Source organism: Choristoneura fumiferana, chromosome 13 (assembly GCF_025370935.1).
Source record: "Choristoneura fumiferana chromosome 13, NRCan_CFum_1, whole genome shotgun sequence".
Taxonomy (NCBI): domain Eukaryota; kingdom Metazoa; phylum Arthropoda; class Insecta; order Lepidoptera; family Tortricidae; genus Choristoneura; species Choristoneura fumiferana.
In genome coordinates, this window is record NC_133484.1 from 1,930,272 (window position 1) to 1,947,962 (window position 17,691).

At 38.6% G+C, this 17,691-nt stretch overlaps 1 protein-coding gene across 2 annotated transcripts in view; it reads right to left on the bottom strand.

Moving 5' to 3' along the window:
• The window catches only part of LOC141433884 (saccharopine dehydrogenase-like oxidoreductase), a 28,598-nt gene extending 15,828 nt beyond the window's left edge, over nucleotides 1-12,770 (bottom strand). For both annotated transcript variants that reach the window (XM_074095978.1, XM_074095977.1), the window contains exons 1-3: nucleotides 12,698-12,770; nucleotides 10,069-10,237; nucleotides 7,501-7,688 (exon numbers count right to left, since the gene is read on the bottom strand). In XM_074095978.1, coding sequence (XP_073952079.1) covers nucleotides 7,501-7,688; nucleotides 10,069-10,237 — 357 coding nt within the window. In that variant the 5' untranslated portion in view covers nucleotides 12,698-12,770. The remainder of the gene's footprint in view (nucleotides 1-7,500; nucleotides 7,689-10,068; nucleotides 10,238-12,697) is intronic.
• Between the last annotated feature and the right edge of the window lie 4,921 nt (nucleotides 12,771-17,691).

Sequence of the window (17,691 nt, forward strand, 5' to 3'; positions counted from 1 at the left end):
TAATATAACTAGCGAGCAAAGGTCACAATTACAAAACTTATTATCGAGGTATAATGACTGCTTTTCCTCTGGTCTGAATGATTTAGGGTTAACTACTGCAGGCGAAATGGTTATTGAATTGGAGAATTCAGAGCCTGTCGTCTACAGACCATATCGCATGTCGTTAACGGAAAGAAATCACGTTCGCGACATGGTAAGGGAGATGATGGATGCGGGCATCGTTAGGGAATCCTCTTCCCCTTACGCCAGCCCAATAGTTCTAGTTAAGAAGAAAACGGGGAGAAGAGGCTGTGCGTAGATTATCGCGCGCTTAATCGTCGTACGAAAAAAGATCACTACCCTCTTCCCCGCGTGGAAGATCAGTTAGACCGATTGGCTGGTAACAAGCTATTTATTTCCCTGGACTTAGCCTCGGGATATTATCAAATCCCAATTTCCCCGGCCTCGCAGGACAAGACTTCCTTTATAACACCTGACGGGCAATATGAATATACGCGGATGCCTTTTGGGTTGGTGAATGCCCCGTCTGTCTTTCAAAGGACCATAAATAAGATCCTTTCAGAGGCCAAGGTTAAATTTGCACTTGTCTATATGGACGACATTTTGATCCCGGCACGTACTTTTGAAGAAGGCATCGCCAGACTCGAAGAAGTTCTAGACTTGCTGAGACAGGGCGGGTTAACTTTAAAGCTGGCAAAATGCAATTTCTTCTTCGAACAAATCGATTTCCTGGGATTCGAAGTTAGTGCCGAGGGTATTAAACCTGGTAGTAGGAAGATTGAAGCTGTGGCAAGATTTCCCACGCCAAAAAGCCATCACGAATTGAGGCAATTTATCGGGTTAGCGAGTTTCTTCAGGAGATTCGTACGTGACTTTGCTGTAATCTGCAGACCACTGACCGATCTCTTGAAGAAAAACAGCGTGTGGAAGTGGACTAAGGAGCAGGGAGACGCATTTAACTTGCTGAAAGAGAAACTAATCTCTAGACCCATTCTTAGTCTGTATGACCCGAAACGTGAGACGCAACTGCACACGGACGCATGCAAGTATGGTGTTGCCGGAATTTTACTCCAGAAGAGTGACGAAGGTCTGCTCAAGCCAGTTTCGTATTTTAGTCGGAAAACGACACCTGACGAACAACGGCTACACTCTTTCGAGTTAGAAACCCTCGCGGTAATAGCCTCATTGAATAGGTTTCGCGTTTACTTACTTGGCATTTCATTTAAGATACTTACGGACTGCAATGCCCTCAGGACCACCCTTACGAAGCGAGATCTGATCTCTCGTATTGCGCGCTGGTGGGTCCAGATCCAAGAGTATGACTGTGAGATCGAGTATCGTCCAGGTACCGGCATGGCGCACGCCGATGCGCTAAGTAGGAACCCCGTAGACAAGGCTGATGTCGAGGATCATGTTCTCGACATCCTCACTACAGAGACTGAAGATTGGATATCAACTGTCCAGTCATCTGATGACGAAGTTTCTCGCATTAAAGCCATATTAAGTGATTCTGAGTCCGACAAAGTCGCCGATATCGTCAAAAACTATAAATTAAAGAATGATAAAGTGTACCGCTTAATAGGTGACTGCGAAGGCAGTATGCGATGGGTTGTACCAAAGGGGGTCAGATGGCAAGTGGTAAAAATGAACCATGATGATATTGGCCACTTTGGGTTCGAAAAGACTCTCGCGCGAATCCAGCAGACGTTCTGGTTCCCTAAGATGAGGCGCTTTATAAAAAAATATGTTAAAGCGTGTCTTGAATGCGCTCATCATAAGGGGGCAACAGGGAAACAACAAGGAGAACTGCATCCTATCAAAAAGATAGAGATACCGTTCCACACCATCCATGCTGACCACTTAGGCCCTTTGTTCGTAGTAAGAAAGGCAACGTTTATCTGCTGGTCATAATCGATAGCTTCACTAAATTTATTAACATCAAAGCTGTTCGGGATACAAAGACTTCGACTACAGTGAAAGTCTTTCGAGACCACATAAGCTATTTTGGCGCACCCGTTAGACTAATCACTGACCAAGGGACTTCGTTTACTAGCACCGCCTTTAAGTCATTCACAAAATCAGTAGGCATCAAACATATACTAAATGCCGTTGCCACTCCACGAGCCAATGGGCAAGTGGAAAGATTTAACAGAACGATCTTAGACGCTCTCTCTACCAAGTGTCATGGTAAGGATGACAGGTGCTGGGATGAAGTCGTACCAGACGTACAGATTGGACTAAATACCACCGTACATAAAATCACGGGAAGAGTCCGTCTGAACTATTGTTCGGTATACGAATTAAAAGCAACAGCGAGAATGTCCTTAGTGAAGTCATTGACGAGGCACTAAATGTTGTACTTCTGAAGACCTAGAGGAGGTTAGACGTGAAGTAGGTAGACGAATCGAAAAACAGCAAAAGAAAGACAAAGATAAATTTGATGCAAAGCGTGTTTCTGCCGTCACGCATGCCGTTGGGGATCTCGTAAGTGTTAGGAGGGAAGTACCAAGCGATGGAAAGTCAAAAAAACTGGTAGTAAAGTATCAGGGACCCTACAGAATTATTAAATGTCTTCCTAACGACCGCTATGTGATTGAGGATACACCTTTAACACGGAAAAAGGGAAACCGTCGTTACGAAAATATAATCGCGATTGATAAATTGAAACCGTGGTTATGTTTTGATAATAAACACGATAGTAGTTCTGAGTGTGATAGTGAAGATAGTCCGAATGATTCTTAACTTAAAGTACTGCGTAATCGTCACATCCCTTGGTTTATGAAACAGTTAACTAAAATACACATTTCATGAAACTATGATTGACTACGTAATTAATATATATATTTTAGTCATAACTACTGTACTCACTTATTGTAATAATTAATTGGAGTGCACTAAAGTACTACAAAATCCTTCTAACAAGACGTTTAGGTATAACATTACTATGGTTTATTTAAATGATTTGCTACCAAAATGTTTAGCTTGTTGTAATCGTGTCGATTAATTAAACTAAATGTTAAATATAATGTGATAAAAATCAGTAAGTTCACTAGCGCTAAGTAGTTAAAAGTCGAATAGCGTATAAAACAATCTGAAACACATTAAGCTAATCATTGTTGATCTTGTTTATGGTTATATGATTAAGGAATGAACTGAAATACTTATGTAAACGAGCGAAGAGGCTCGCTCAAGCAGGATGGCCGAGCTGTAAGGATAATGTATATATATTAAGATAGATTTACTCATGTTTAGAACACTTGTTATATTTATTAAGATTAACAATATATTTAAAAGTAATTGTAATGATTGGTCACGTGATTTGAACACCTGACTACCCCTTCCACCCCAGTAATAGCAACGACTCACTTAGCTGCCAGCAGCGGCATTAACTGTTGATCGTCGGTAACGAACGGACGGCAGTCGAGCTGTTACTGAAGGTGGAAGTGAAGTGTTTTACTCTTGGTTATACCAGGTGGAATTAATACAGGTCAGTGTCATTCCCATATCGAGTAAGAATAATTTAATGTGTCTATTCAAGTATAATACTGGATCATGAGTTGTATTCATCGTGTTAATAAATGTCATATAACATGAACTACCGTTGTTTACCTTAATGCTTCAGTCCTCTTTTACTAGAACCACAAATCCAGTACCATGCATCAGGCGTGGCGCTGTATCAACTCGATTCCCCAGGTTGCCTATCTAGTACCACTACCATGAGTTTACAGTGACCGTACTCGATAGCGACGGCGTAAATTATTTGTAGAGGCACTATACAATTCTCCATACACATATATTTACGCCGTCGCTATCGCGTACGGTCACTGTAAACTCATGGTAGTGGTAAGGTCACGGCCATGCTATTCTTTTCTCGAAACCAAGCCATTCACGGTTTTTCCGCCTTCTGTAATTTGTGCTAGCTAAAGCTAAATCCTGAATTCTGATTATCATTATCATCATCATCTCAGCCGTAGGTCGTCCGTCCACTGTTGGACATAGGCTCCCCATAGACCTGAAGTGCCTTCGTGACTTTTTTACCCGACTGTTAATGAACCCTCGTAGTTTGGCCCTTTACAGCCCATCGACTGCACACCTCCAAGGTGTGTAAAGGCTGTATCGTACTGATCGCTGGCTTCTGCACGATTCATCATTTTTTAACCCACGACGCAAAAAGAGGGGTGTTATAATTTTGACCGCTATGTGTGTCTGTCTGCGGCACCGTAGCTCTTAAACGGGTAAACCGATTTGAAGCGATGGTTTTAGACATGTTTCATCAAAATTGGTTCAGCCTTTTTTGAGATATTGAACTTTGTAGTAACAAGGTTAGGTTATTACTTCTGGGTAGCAACGTACAAGGCTAGTGACTATAGTTGAAGCAAACTAAAAATATAATGAGTAGGCCTTTGTAAAACCAACTTATTTAATACATAACTTTTATTTATCTAACCTTTTTGTTTTTCCTTTTTGTACAATAAAGAGTATAAACAAACAAACAAACAAACAAACATATTGCGTTGCTTATCCTGTGTCAATGAGATCAAGGAAATAAACATGTCGTAAAGGTAAAGGTCATGGTGGGCCGGGCCTCAACATTGGGTTGCTACACAGCACCCAATTGTTGGTGGTCTCATTATACCTTGATTTCGTTATACCCTATTACCAACATACCTAGATCTCAAAATAACTTGGTGTCAAAATGGCTGAATCCCAAAATACCTATATTTTTTCTCAAAACACCGGATTTTTAATACGACTGAATTTTAAAATGTCATTGTCTCATAATAACTAAACATCACAAAACCTTCATCGCAAAACAACCAAATCCCAAAATACCTAAATATTAAAAGGTCATACCTTTATGGTTTTCTTGTTTCTCGCTGGTCACTTGAAACTGACTGTGACTGTACCTAGCAACGGCATAGTTAAGGAAAATTTAAATATTGTCAGTTTTGTGACGTTTTATTCCATATTAACTGTAGGGGAAAATCGTCACAAAACTGACAACTTTTAACTTTACGCCGTTGCTAGGTACATGTTTTAATGAAAATGCCCTTATGCTATTGTATCGTAATAGGGGTCCTTAAAATACGAGTGTGGTTTATGAAACGAGGCGTAGCGAGGCCTAATTAGTACAGTTGCATGGGTACAATATTTTAACTATATCCATATATTAGATATATCCTCTGTCAGGTGTTCCGCGAACCATTGAGAATGACCTGCATTAACTCTAACTAGGTAAGTACGTCTGCCCCACGAGCTGCGCCCGCTGCGCGCGCGACGACCACTGTTGCTCGTGCGCGCGACGCGCAAGCCCCGGTGCTGTAATGATGTCCTCATTACGATACAGATATCTGTACATCAAATTTGTCAATTATATATACCATGGGATAAGATTTAATTTTCGACTAGGTATATTCAAGATGGTCAATTTTCCTTGTTGATGTATTTCAAATTGTCATTTTTCCGCTTTGACGTAGAAGAACAATGCAAAATTAAAATGTTCAGGGATCACTTTCCACTAGTAAGTAGTCGTAAATTTCTTGTGTTAAACGGATATTCGGCGTTCAACCTCCAGTGTTGTATATAAGCTCCTTGGTCACGACGTGCATCTAGATGGCCATGCCGAAACGTGAAAAAAAGTGTCATTGACGTAACTCAATTAACTTCGACTCCCTGGCTTAAAAAAAAATTACTTTCCACCCTAGTGATGAAAACGCGATTTTCCACCCGGCTATCTACCCATGAAAATTAAACTTTCCGAACAGGAGAGATGAAAATATACTTAGGTACAGTACTGCAGCATAATGCTGAGTCAATTCCTTTTCGACATCATCAAATGTTTTTCTTTTCTGTAAATTATGTATTATTTTAAGTCTGATGTCGAAATAAAGTTATGTCTATGTCTAAAATGTTCAAAAACATTATCTGTTGGAGATGGTCAGTATTATGCAAAATCCAGTCTGTGGTCTATGGCTCACATAATTTAAATAACAGTTTCCTCACCCCTCTTCATAATTTCTTCTTTCCTGTATCGCCCAAACAATAGGTACCTACAAACAGTCTTTATATTTTTCTGACAACTAAACTCAAATAAACCACCATTAGTGAAAGTTTTTCGTTGATTTTTGTTATAATTTTTTTTCACGAGTTTTAGTGTGTAAGATACAATAGTTCAATGTCAACTGCCCATCACCTTTTACGAAAGATTGTTTTTTCCGATGCAGAGACGTTCATTATTGAAGAGTCTGTACTGTTCCCCAGGGCTAGGTACTATATTTTTTATTTACTTTTATTTAAGTGAATTTGTGATCGTCATTATGTGGTATTTGACCCTTAAGTTGGCATATAGTTTGCAGTAGTTTCCAGGTTCTATTTGAGTGAGCCAGTCGTTATAACGGAGAAAAGAAGGTTGATACATAAGAAACCCCAAAACTAAGTTATTACACAGTTAAGATTATTATAACTATAATCTATTTAAGGTTATACTTTCTTCTTAGTTAATGTCGAAAGAAGGTGATTTATACCGGAACGGTGGAGCCGCTCCCCGCTCACACCTGTAGAGCCCGGCACCAGGCGGGACACTCCTCCACGGACTACCCCGGCACCTTACGTGGGAATCAAGTTAATGTCGATTGTCTGTTGTGTACGTCCTTTGTTTTCTAATGGCTGAGTAATTTTTGTAGTTAACTTTTTAGGGTTCCGGAGCCAAAATGGCAAAAACGGAACCCTTATAGTTTCGCCATGTCTGTCTGTATGTCTGTCCGTCCGTCCGCGGCTTTGCTCAAGGACTATCAATGCTAGAAAGCTGTAATTTTGCATGGATATAATATGTAAACTATGCCGACAAAATGGTACAATAAAAATTAAAAAAACAATTTTTTTAGGGTCCTCCCATAGACGTAAAGTGGAGGTGATTTTTTTTTCCCATCCAAACCTATAGTGTGGGATATCGTTGTATAGGTCTTTTAAAACCATTAGGGGTTTTCAACAACGATTTTTCGATTCATTGATTTTTTTACGAAATATTTAACTTTAAAGTGCTAATTTTCATTAAAATCGAGCCTCCCTCCCCCTCTAAGATCTAAACCGGAGGTGGAAAAATTTGAAAAAAATCAGAATGGTAGTAAGCCGTGGTAGTAAGTATATCAAACTTTCAAGGAAAACTATAACGGCTAAGTTTGCTGGAGAATTCTTAGTAGTTTTACTCTTAAATAGCAGCCTAAGGTATAAAATATACCTAAACTTGGAAGATTCCGTATAAAATACGAAATCCTTAGAAAAATATTACTTATTTTTTTCGTAATGGCTACGGAACCCTATTTTGGGCGTGTCCGACACGCTCTTGGGCGGTTTTTTGTATTTCCTTCAAATTATGTTTGTCATTTGTTTATTTTCATATTTCAACCCAATCTTAGCGTCGATTCTTGTGGTTAACAGAATTTTATGATTTGAGATTGTAATGTAATGTGAAGGTTTGCGTTTGCAATAGCCCTTCCCTACCTGTGGCTCCGCACTGACGTCCACGACATGCGTCTTCGCCTCGACCGCCGCCTTGACGACGGGCTCGCCGTACATCCGGTACGGGCCGGCGCAGTTAGCGACCACCCTGGCCTGGAGACACATGTTCTTGATGGACTGCTCGTCTGTGGCGTCAGCTACGATCATCTTGATGCCCGAGAGGTTTGCGCCTGTGGGAGGAAATTGGCTATATCCCGAATAATATATCATTAGAGAGATAGACAGAGAAAGAATTTAATATTTATTTACACATATTCGATACATATAACAATAAAATAGAGGGAAAGAATAAATAATAAATCGGTCAAGTGAGAGTGCGAGCGACTCGCGTATGAAGGGTTCCGCACCTCCGTACAATGTTTTAAGAACAAATAGTTCAGTAATATTTTTTTGTAAAAAAATCTAATACAAGCTTTTTTGTTGGCGGTACTTTTTGCCCCTGGTCGCCAAGACGAATCAAATGAGACCAAAATTGATGCGGTCGTGTCGTTTTATTACAGTTTTCCTATGGCCAACATCTAACTTCATCATCAGATCAGCTCTACGTCATAATAATATTGCATTGTCATCGGATTTATGGGTGCGGCAAAGCTCATATAAAATTGCAAATTCGATTATTGAAACTTCGAAAATGTATCTTATACCTACTTACAATTTTACATCCTAATGATCATTATAATATTTTTATTTTAGACAATAATCATTTGAACTCCGAATTTATTGTATTCATGTCATTTAATATAAATACTTCTGTTACTACAATTTATGTATAAGTATATCATTATTCAACATATCGATTTTAAGTAATAAAATTTGGTATTATATACGTTTGAAAGTATACCTTTGTTTATTCCTAATCTATTCATACATATATGTATACAAGTTGAAGACTTTTTAAATGCGAATATCTGGGTAAATAATATGGGAACTATATTTTCTGTCACTTAAATTTAGATTGGTTCCTTAATTCGATGCTTCTACCTATTCTAATAAGGCAGGTTTGGTTAGGTACGACGACGAGCGAAGCGAGGAGGAGTGTTATGTAGAACTGCGACCCTCAGTGCACAAGCCGAGCGAGCGAAGCGAGCGCGTGCCGCGGCAGCGGCCGGCGAAGTGCCAGAACAGATTTTTTTTGCTAATACTTGTAACTATGAACCCAATATAATTATTTGATGATCAATATTATTTCCGAGTAGGTAATTTTTAAATAATCTTTAGGTAACATCTAATAATAATATTTAGGGTTTATTATTAATAAATATTATTATTTAGGGTCCATATTGGCAAAATTTATCTTCATTCGCCTCCATATTTCACACAAACACGTATAGGAACAACAAAGAATGCGAATCATGATGTTTTAGCAGCCTACCTTTTTAATACGCGGTCGGACTAAAGTAGGCATACCCTCCAATGTAAATCATAATCTCTGTGCACGTTCCGATATACGTTTAGTTTAAATAATATAGCTTTTAATCACATGAGTACAAATGATTATATAAAATAAATTTATAACTGAAGAAATTCTCCCAAATAACATTATGGGTATAGATGAAATCTCGTTATCGAAATATGTATCTTTATGAACAATGTAGGTAGTAGTAAAAATAATTAAGTACCTTTAAAATATATAAGAAACAATTTTCGGAGAAATGATGATTATGATTACAAAGCGGTGTTATCATAAATAATCGAATAAAAAAATTGTATATGAGCCAATATGGACCCCGGATTTATACATACATGCAAAATTTCAGCTCAGTCGGTTGAAGATAAAATATGCACTTCTAATTTAAGTCTAAATATTTAATATTCAAACAAAGTTTTTCTGGAAATCCATCAAAACAGCTAGAGGAAAAACTCCTACCTCAGAGCTGAGTACAATCAGGAGTCAAGATGGGAACATTATAAATGTGTGTTAAAGAGATGGAAAGAGTATTTTGAAAATTTGTTTGAAAGAGAGGAAGTGCAGGTACAACACCCGGCACTTTCCGTGGCAACGTTTAAATAATGAAATTGAGAAGAAAGAAGATCGTATTAGCAATGTAAACATATTTATGTAGCACGAGCCGTAAACATACAAATGCACGTTTGAACGTAAACTTAGAAATGCAGCTTTTAACGTGTATATACTTATTTATAGCACATTGTCAGAAAACTTTATTATGTAAAGTGTAGTGTAAACCAATATTTGTCGCAAAGTTCGGAAAGTATTGTATGAGACAAAAGTAGTAAACATAAATATGAAGCATTGATTGAAAAGATGAACTTGTCATGAGTTTCGTAAACAAATATTTGTCACCTTGAATGTCAACATGCTTAAACGTAAAGATATTTTTAGAAGATTCAATTGTAAACATATCCGTGACGTCGACTGTACCTTGTCGTTTTCGTCGGTACACAATTACGTAGGTATTGCTTTTCAAACATGACGATATAAAGACAAGGTACAAAAGTGATCACTTATTTATGACGTTGACTTTACCTACGTTAAACTAAGTAATTAATGAGTCTGCTCAGCTCACGGTGTAAATTGAACTTAGAACTGACCTGTCTTCTTCCCCAAGCTAGCCATGAGCTCCTCCAGCTTGGACTGCGAGCGTCCGGCGACGCCCCACGCCAGCCCGGGGTACTTCTTGGCTATCCGGACCATCTCCTCTACAGTCTTGGCTCCGGTGAAGCCCGTAGCTCCGAATATCACCACGTCCAGGCGCGACATCTGTTGTTAGAAGGGTCAATCAACTTTTTAGTGTTGTTTCTGTCCCGAAACTCAGGAGTCAGGAGACATTGATACACTTTGTTAGAAAAATCTTTGCAATTTATGGCAAGTCAGCACGAGGGCATTAATAATCCATCCATCCGTCCCAGCCTATATACGTCCCACTGTTGGGCACAGGCCTCCTCTCAGAAGAAGAGGGCTTTTGCCATAGTTCCCACGCGGGCCCAGTGCGGATTGAGAACTTCACACGCACCATTGAATTGCTTCGCAGGTTTGTGCAGGTTTCCCCAGGCATTAATAATAGCATTTATAAACCGAGAACAACATCTTCAGCGAATCTCCCACTTTTGAGAACACTACAGTACCTACGAGTATGAACTTTTTATAAAATAACTATGACCTAAAGCGTTGTTCGAAACCCCCTTCCTCCCCTGTTACTCATCGTAACGTTTTACAAGAAAAAATTGCGTTACGTAAATACCGCTAAAGATAACTAAACCTTACTAAACCCCGGGGCGAAAGCAACTAAAAAAAATGTATAATCACTTTGCCGCCCTCTACCATGAGCTATATAATTAGAAGAGTTATTCAAACAAATATACTTGATTGCTTACATTTTAGTGAACGGTTTCAACTTTAATTACACTACAAACAGGCTAAGGTTTTTAAATAATTTATTTTATTGTTCCACGAGGGTAGTAATAGTTACATTCACCCCACTCTGAGATGAATGCGCCTTTTAGTTACTTATAACATTGTTGTGATCAGTAACTATACGATGGGGATTAGGGTGCATGAACATTTACTTCACGCAATACCTATCCGAACATGGTATCTACTTTAGTTGCTTAGAATTTAGAATACTAATTATTTTTATATATCTAAGCGTAGGGACCGCTAAGGTTAAGAGGTACTTTAAAAATACAACATACGTAGGTACTTTAGTTTCCTGTTAACCTTAGCAGTCCCCCGACACCGACTACGCTTAGATAAATAAAAAAATATTACTAGGTAGGTACATGCTAAATTAACTTAGGCTAATTTTGCGGGAATTATGCATAGTCCCCGCGGGATAGGGATAAACGAATTCTTCGCAGATGAAGTCGCGGGAAACAGCTAGGTAGGTACCTAGTGCATAATTATTTTTTACTTTTTAGTTGTCTTTTTAGGCGGCGTTTTTTGTGTCGGGGGTTTTTTATATTGTTTTTTAAACTTTGTTATATTGTTTTTTAAAAGTGTACTAGTGTGTTGGATATCCTGGCTACAGCATTGTGTGTAGTAGAGAAGAATCAAATACTGATCAGAAGGAATCAAAGACGAGATATCTGCTTTTATTTTTTCAAGAGTATACTGGTGTGCTGGATATCCTGACTGCAGCATCAGCTCGTCGTGTTGCCACCATTCCATTGTATGTAGAATCAATTACTGATCAAAACGAATCCAAACACGACATATGTACTATATTTTTTTTTAAAGTGTACCTACTAGTGTGCTGGATATCCTGGCTGCAGCATCAGCTCATCCTGTTGCCACCACTTTATTCGTGCATTATTAAGCAAAAATAAATAAATATGCGTTACGAAATCTGCTGCGTAGTTAGTTAACTAGAAGAACAATAGCAAAAACAGTGATCACAAATTCTATAAATTTCCACAAGAAAGATGTTATGTATGGCGTTTTATTAAGTATTTAAAAACGTAATATGTGAATAGATAATTAATATCGAAAAATTTACATACATATTTACAAAAAATAAATAAAACAACTGTTGAAAAATGGCACCAGCGAAGCAAAAATCGGGAACAACAACGGCGCGGCGTCTGAAAGGATGGTTGACGTTGTTTTTGAATTTGGAGACCGAGGTCAGTGAAATTAAAAGAGAGTCGAGGAGTTGCAAAGACCTAATTAGCGACAGCAAACATTAGTAATGATAATTATATACTTAGTGAATTAAATTTTATTAATGATTATTGTAAATTAATTATAATTTGAAATTAATATTTGATTAAGTATGATTAACTAACTAGTATTATAAGTCACCTTGTTACTAACAAATTATGGATTTAATTGTCTGAAATAAATGATTTTTATTTTATTTTTTATTTTTATTTATTATTAACTCACCAATACTATTCTACTATTCAAACTATTTTGAATGCAATAATAAAAGAAAAAAATATTGAAATTAGTTTCTTATAATTGACTTTTCTATACAAAAAAATATATAAAAACCATGGGTTTTTTTTTGACATTCCCACCATCAGGATGCTACCTGTATTAAACTCAATGTGACTAGAGGCCATATTCATCTTTTCGCCATGATCAAGTGATGCTTGCTCAGTGGTCTTTAATTGCCAGCTGGTAAGGTGGAAGTTGTCAAAAATCTCGCAAACTGGCCGGAGGGTGTCTCCGTACGGAGGTTCAACGTTGTCACAGCACCAAACTTGAAGACGCACTCACCTCGACCAAATCCAGACTAACAATAAGCTAATAACTACAATAAGTAATAAATCACAATTGATAAGTCTTGCACAAAATGTTCGTTCGATTACTGGTAAAACTGCACTATTGGAATTGTTATTACGCACTGAGGACCAAATGTTCTAGCTGTACGTAATTTGGTGCAGAAAGCATGAGATTGAGCGCGTAGGCTGTGTGGCTATGGCTACTAGTTACTACTGCCGGACATCTATCGAGTACGGTGGTCGCTCTGTAAGTACTTATCAACCGTATCGGTACCTTTAAACGGAGCGACCTACACACCGCAGCCGCTCAATTCTTGTGAATTTTGTGCAATAGAAATAATTAATTGTAAACTTATAATAATTGTAATGTAATAGAACTGGAAATGGAGATTTGAGATTGGAATTATTTCTAAGTAGGTTAAGTGACGAAAACAAAAGGTTTATCTTGGTTGGCGACATAAACGTGGATTATTCTCGGGAAAACTGTTTAAAAAGTCGTTAAATGGTTCTTAAAAGCTAAGGATCCGAAAATATTGTCCAATTTCCAACGCGAATTACGCTCGACACAGTTCGCCATCAATCGACTGTGGTGTGGTACAGTCAGCGTCATATAGTACGTAGCAGTCAAGATCACCAATACTTGGAAACATACAAATAGTAATTAACATTGACCCAACCAAGGCGATCAATTGCTCAGGACATCCATCGCGTACAAATAAATCGGAGCACGCACATCACCACTGAATAGCGTAGCAGCCAAATATCCAAAAGTATGGGACACACTAGAAAACTGAGCTTTATATAAAAGGTTAAGGTTTAATCTCGAGTTGAGTGCGAATTAACACGTCAGATTCGACTTTTGTTTTTGACAATCACCGAAAAGAGTACCAACTTGTCAGTGATCGTTACGTCTCTTTCATTTGGAGCCTGACGGCTTTTTTCACATTTTTATTTACATTGTCAGAATTCCGGATTAACGGATTTCCTTTTAATATGGCTTGAATTGGCCAGTATAATTACATTATAAAAGAGTTTTTATTTAATTAAAAAGGTAATGACATGTGCATCTTGCACCAAGATACTGAAAATGGAACACCGTTCACATTATATTAAAGAGGACTAGCTAACTGGATCATTGACCTTACAGGTATGTAATAAAGTCAATTTTTCCTGCGGTATCCATACTTTTGGATACTTTGGCTGCTACGGTATAATGTCGGCTTGAATGTTATAAAGTATTTGGCGACGTGCGTGCTCCACTATATTTGTACACGTTGGATGTCTCGAACAATTTGACCGCTTTGACTGATTCACTGGTAATGACTATTTTGTATTTTCCAAGTATTGGTGATCTTGACTGCTACGTACTATATGACGCTGACTGTACGGTGTGATAGCGGGCCGATTACCTAAGGTCGCTTGTCACGGTCAGCTAAGCACGAAAGCTAGGCACTACAGCGCCAGTAGATGACGTTAGTGTGCAAATTCCACGTATTTTTTTTAGGAATGAAAATCATGGATATTTTTATAAAAATGTACTTACATACCGCCAATAGCGTGAAATTTGTGATATATCCTACCAATTCAGATGTATTTTAATTTAGAAAATACTTTCACTTGATCGCTGCAGTTTCGACGGAGATATTTTCGCACACATGCTTGTAATTTGTTGTATACAGAAGTCTTTGTTAATTTCTCTCTCATGATCAAAGAGCAGATTGGCCTAGTTGCATAAGGCTAGAGTTTACCCTACCCACAAAAACGCAGTGATTATATACTTTTTGCTACCCACAGCTTAGGAAGTTCGGGTCAAACCCGTTGTAAGATTAAGTTTGGCAAGCTATAAGATCGCAAAGAATACCTGAGTGCTACATATCATTGTAAAGGATATGTATTACAATGTAAGCACGAGAGTGAGAAGCCTAGCTGGTACAAGCAATTCCTTTGACGTCAAAGTTGGCGTGCATCAGGGGTCTGCTCTTAGCCCGCTATTGTTCAACATTGTTATGGACTACCTCACTGGAGACATCCAGTCCCCCTGCCATGGTGCTGCTGTATGCGGATGATGTTGTTCTCATTGACAAATGCGCGAAACAACTGCAACAACACCCTAGAGCTATGGAGAAAAGCCCTGGAATCCAACTGGATTCAAGGATTAGCAGAAGCAAAACCGAGTACTTGCCGTGCCACTATAGCCTCACAAAGCAGATAACACCACTATTTATATCGATGGACACCCCAGTGCCAAAGTAAGCCAGTTCAAATACCTGGGTTCGGTCCTCTCCGCGGACGCAAGTGTGGACGTGGACGTGACGCATAGGGTAAATGTAGCTTGGCAGAGATGGGGCGCTCACGGTGTGCTCTGTGACCACCGTATGCCGATAAAGACCAAAGGCAAGGTCTATAAAACAGCTGTGAGACCAGCTATGGTGTACGGCGCTGAATGCTGGGCGATCAAAAAAGGCCATGAACAGACACTCCATGTCAATGAGATGAAATGCTGAGATGGCGCAGGTGTAACGAGACTCGATAAAGTGCGTAACGAACACATCAGAGGAAGTTACAAGGTCGCACCCATTGCAGACAAGGTTAGGGAATCTCGCATGAGGTGGTACGGACATGTCATGAGACGACGCAGCGACGACCATGTCGTTAAGAAAGCTCTCGCACTACCGGACAACAAGAGAGGCAGAGGTCGCCCGCTTGCTACATGGTGGTCCACCATATCAAAGGATTGAAACAGCCCAGTTGAACGAGGAGACAACCCAGGATCGACCGACCTGGCGCATGAGAACGAGGAGGCCGACCCCAAATAATGGGAAGAGGCACAGAAAGAAGAAGAATCCACTCAAGGGTTGCTTGGTAGAGATCCTTCGAGGGATAAGTTCGCCTTTACAAAGTCAAGGACACCGAATCACGTACCAAAGTGGAACCCAAGTGGAACCTTTTCATATTCAATTGCGCTGTGATTTCTTTGGCAGGTGTATGGGATGTAACAACATGACATTAGTAGCACATAGGTTCCACCCTGGTAAGTGACTCAGTTTCCTTGACCGTAACTCAACGATTGTTAATTTATTTTTTATTTACAATACAGTTTACATACTATGAGAAATTAGCCATAATCATTATCCCTATACATGTATGTACACAGGCCTGCTCTCACAATGAGGGCCTGGGCGTTTTTTTCAACGCAGGCCCAGTGTGAATTGAAATATAGCGCACACCATTAATTATTTAGCAGGTGTGTGTATGTTTCTTCACGATATTTTCCTTCAATGAAAAACACGTGAAAATATGAAATTAGACTTGTTTATTTTTATTTCAAATTTAATTGTTGGGTAGTAATCGAAGGCTCTATTGAACAACAAATAAAAAAGTCCATCACTAAGTCAGTTTTTATTTATTTATTTACATCAGTCAATTAAATTAGCCCACATACAACCACTATGAGTGCCTCTTGCATTTTCACGCCACTTTTCCAGTCTTGTGGCAGTCTCATACACAGCTTACCAGCCGACAATGTATGTTATGACAGTGTTTTTCACTCTGTAATTAAATATTTTATTATGAAAATAAAACATATTTTGAAGAAGCATATTTTGTCAAATGAGCTTTTCTCTGAACTCAGATTACCGAGATATGAGGCTCAAAAGTTAGTCCGCTACCAAGGGCTGGGGACTTGGAAAAAAAACCAGTAAAAAAATCTGTCCTAAACACCTACGTCATGGAAACTGAGACTTTAGGCCTCCCATATTTTCCCGTGTTGCCAATAGTACTCGCCACGTTTGATAAGCGGTTGGCGAGCGTAGTAAGTATATGATGTGGGGTTGCTTGGAAAACGCTGCTGCCCATCTTCTGATATTATCCCAGCCGATTCCTACGGTACCCACGGGGGTGGTGGAAGTTGTATGTTGTACTCAGCCTCTACTGTACTTACTTTTAATTTCCTTATAATGCGTCTTTTTTCGAGACCAGAGTATTGATGCTTTATGTAATTTTTTCGCAAAGTTCGTGGCTTCATAGTTTCAAAATGTAAATTATAATTCAGTTCAATACTTGAAAATATAACTGCATTCACATTATAGATTATAGATAATGATAATCCCGCCAATTTCGATAATTTAATTTAGGAAAACATTACTCATTAGTTTACAATGTCATGACAAGCAATGGACAACAAACGAACAAAAAATTATGACTTGACGAATTTGACATTTGACTTGATGTTTTTTTATTTTTATTTTATGGAAAAAGCCACAAGCCATGCAGCCTTTATCTGATTTTATCACTACTAATTTATAATCCGTTAATGCAATTTTCCGTACTTATTTGTTAATACGTTCATGTTATGGTATTTTCTTCCTAATTTCTGTCGGAAATCCAAATATTGGCAATGCATTTGTTCATTGCACTTCAGTCTTTTGACTGACGGACTTTGTACCAATGGCCAGCAAAAATATTATAAAAAAAAGATAAACGAGCTTCAAAATGGGAATGTGATTTTGATCAGACAAATCAAACGCAATCTGGCAACGTCGCTTAGCATCGAATTGTCGGCGAGTTGGCAACGTAGCTGAAACGCACACTACTAACCGAGCCGTTGGCGTACGATACTGTCGCCGTCCACTCACATATTGACAAAAATGAACTAAAATAATAATCTAGATTAAGCTATTAATCAAAAGCTTTCTTTATATAAATAAAAAATGCCTCAAATAAAGAACAAAATAAACGTCAACAGATGTGATTTTAGTTTCAAATTATTCTTTCAAGCGCTCATGATTGTGTAAATAAATTAGTATGGAAATCGTGCCACCTTAAGTAGCAAAGTAGAAATAAGCAACTTGAGATATATATGCATAGGAAAATTCGTGTCTAGATTCCTGTCCAGCAGTGGTGTAGGGGTTATAGCACGCAGCACGGAATGCTGAGGACCTGGGTTCGATTCCAGTGCTGGTTTTTTTTCTGGTTTTCCTGTGCATCCAT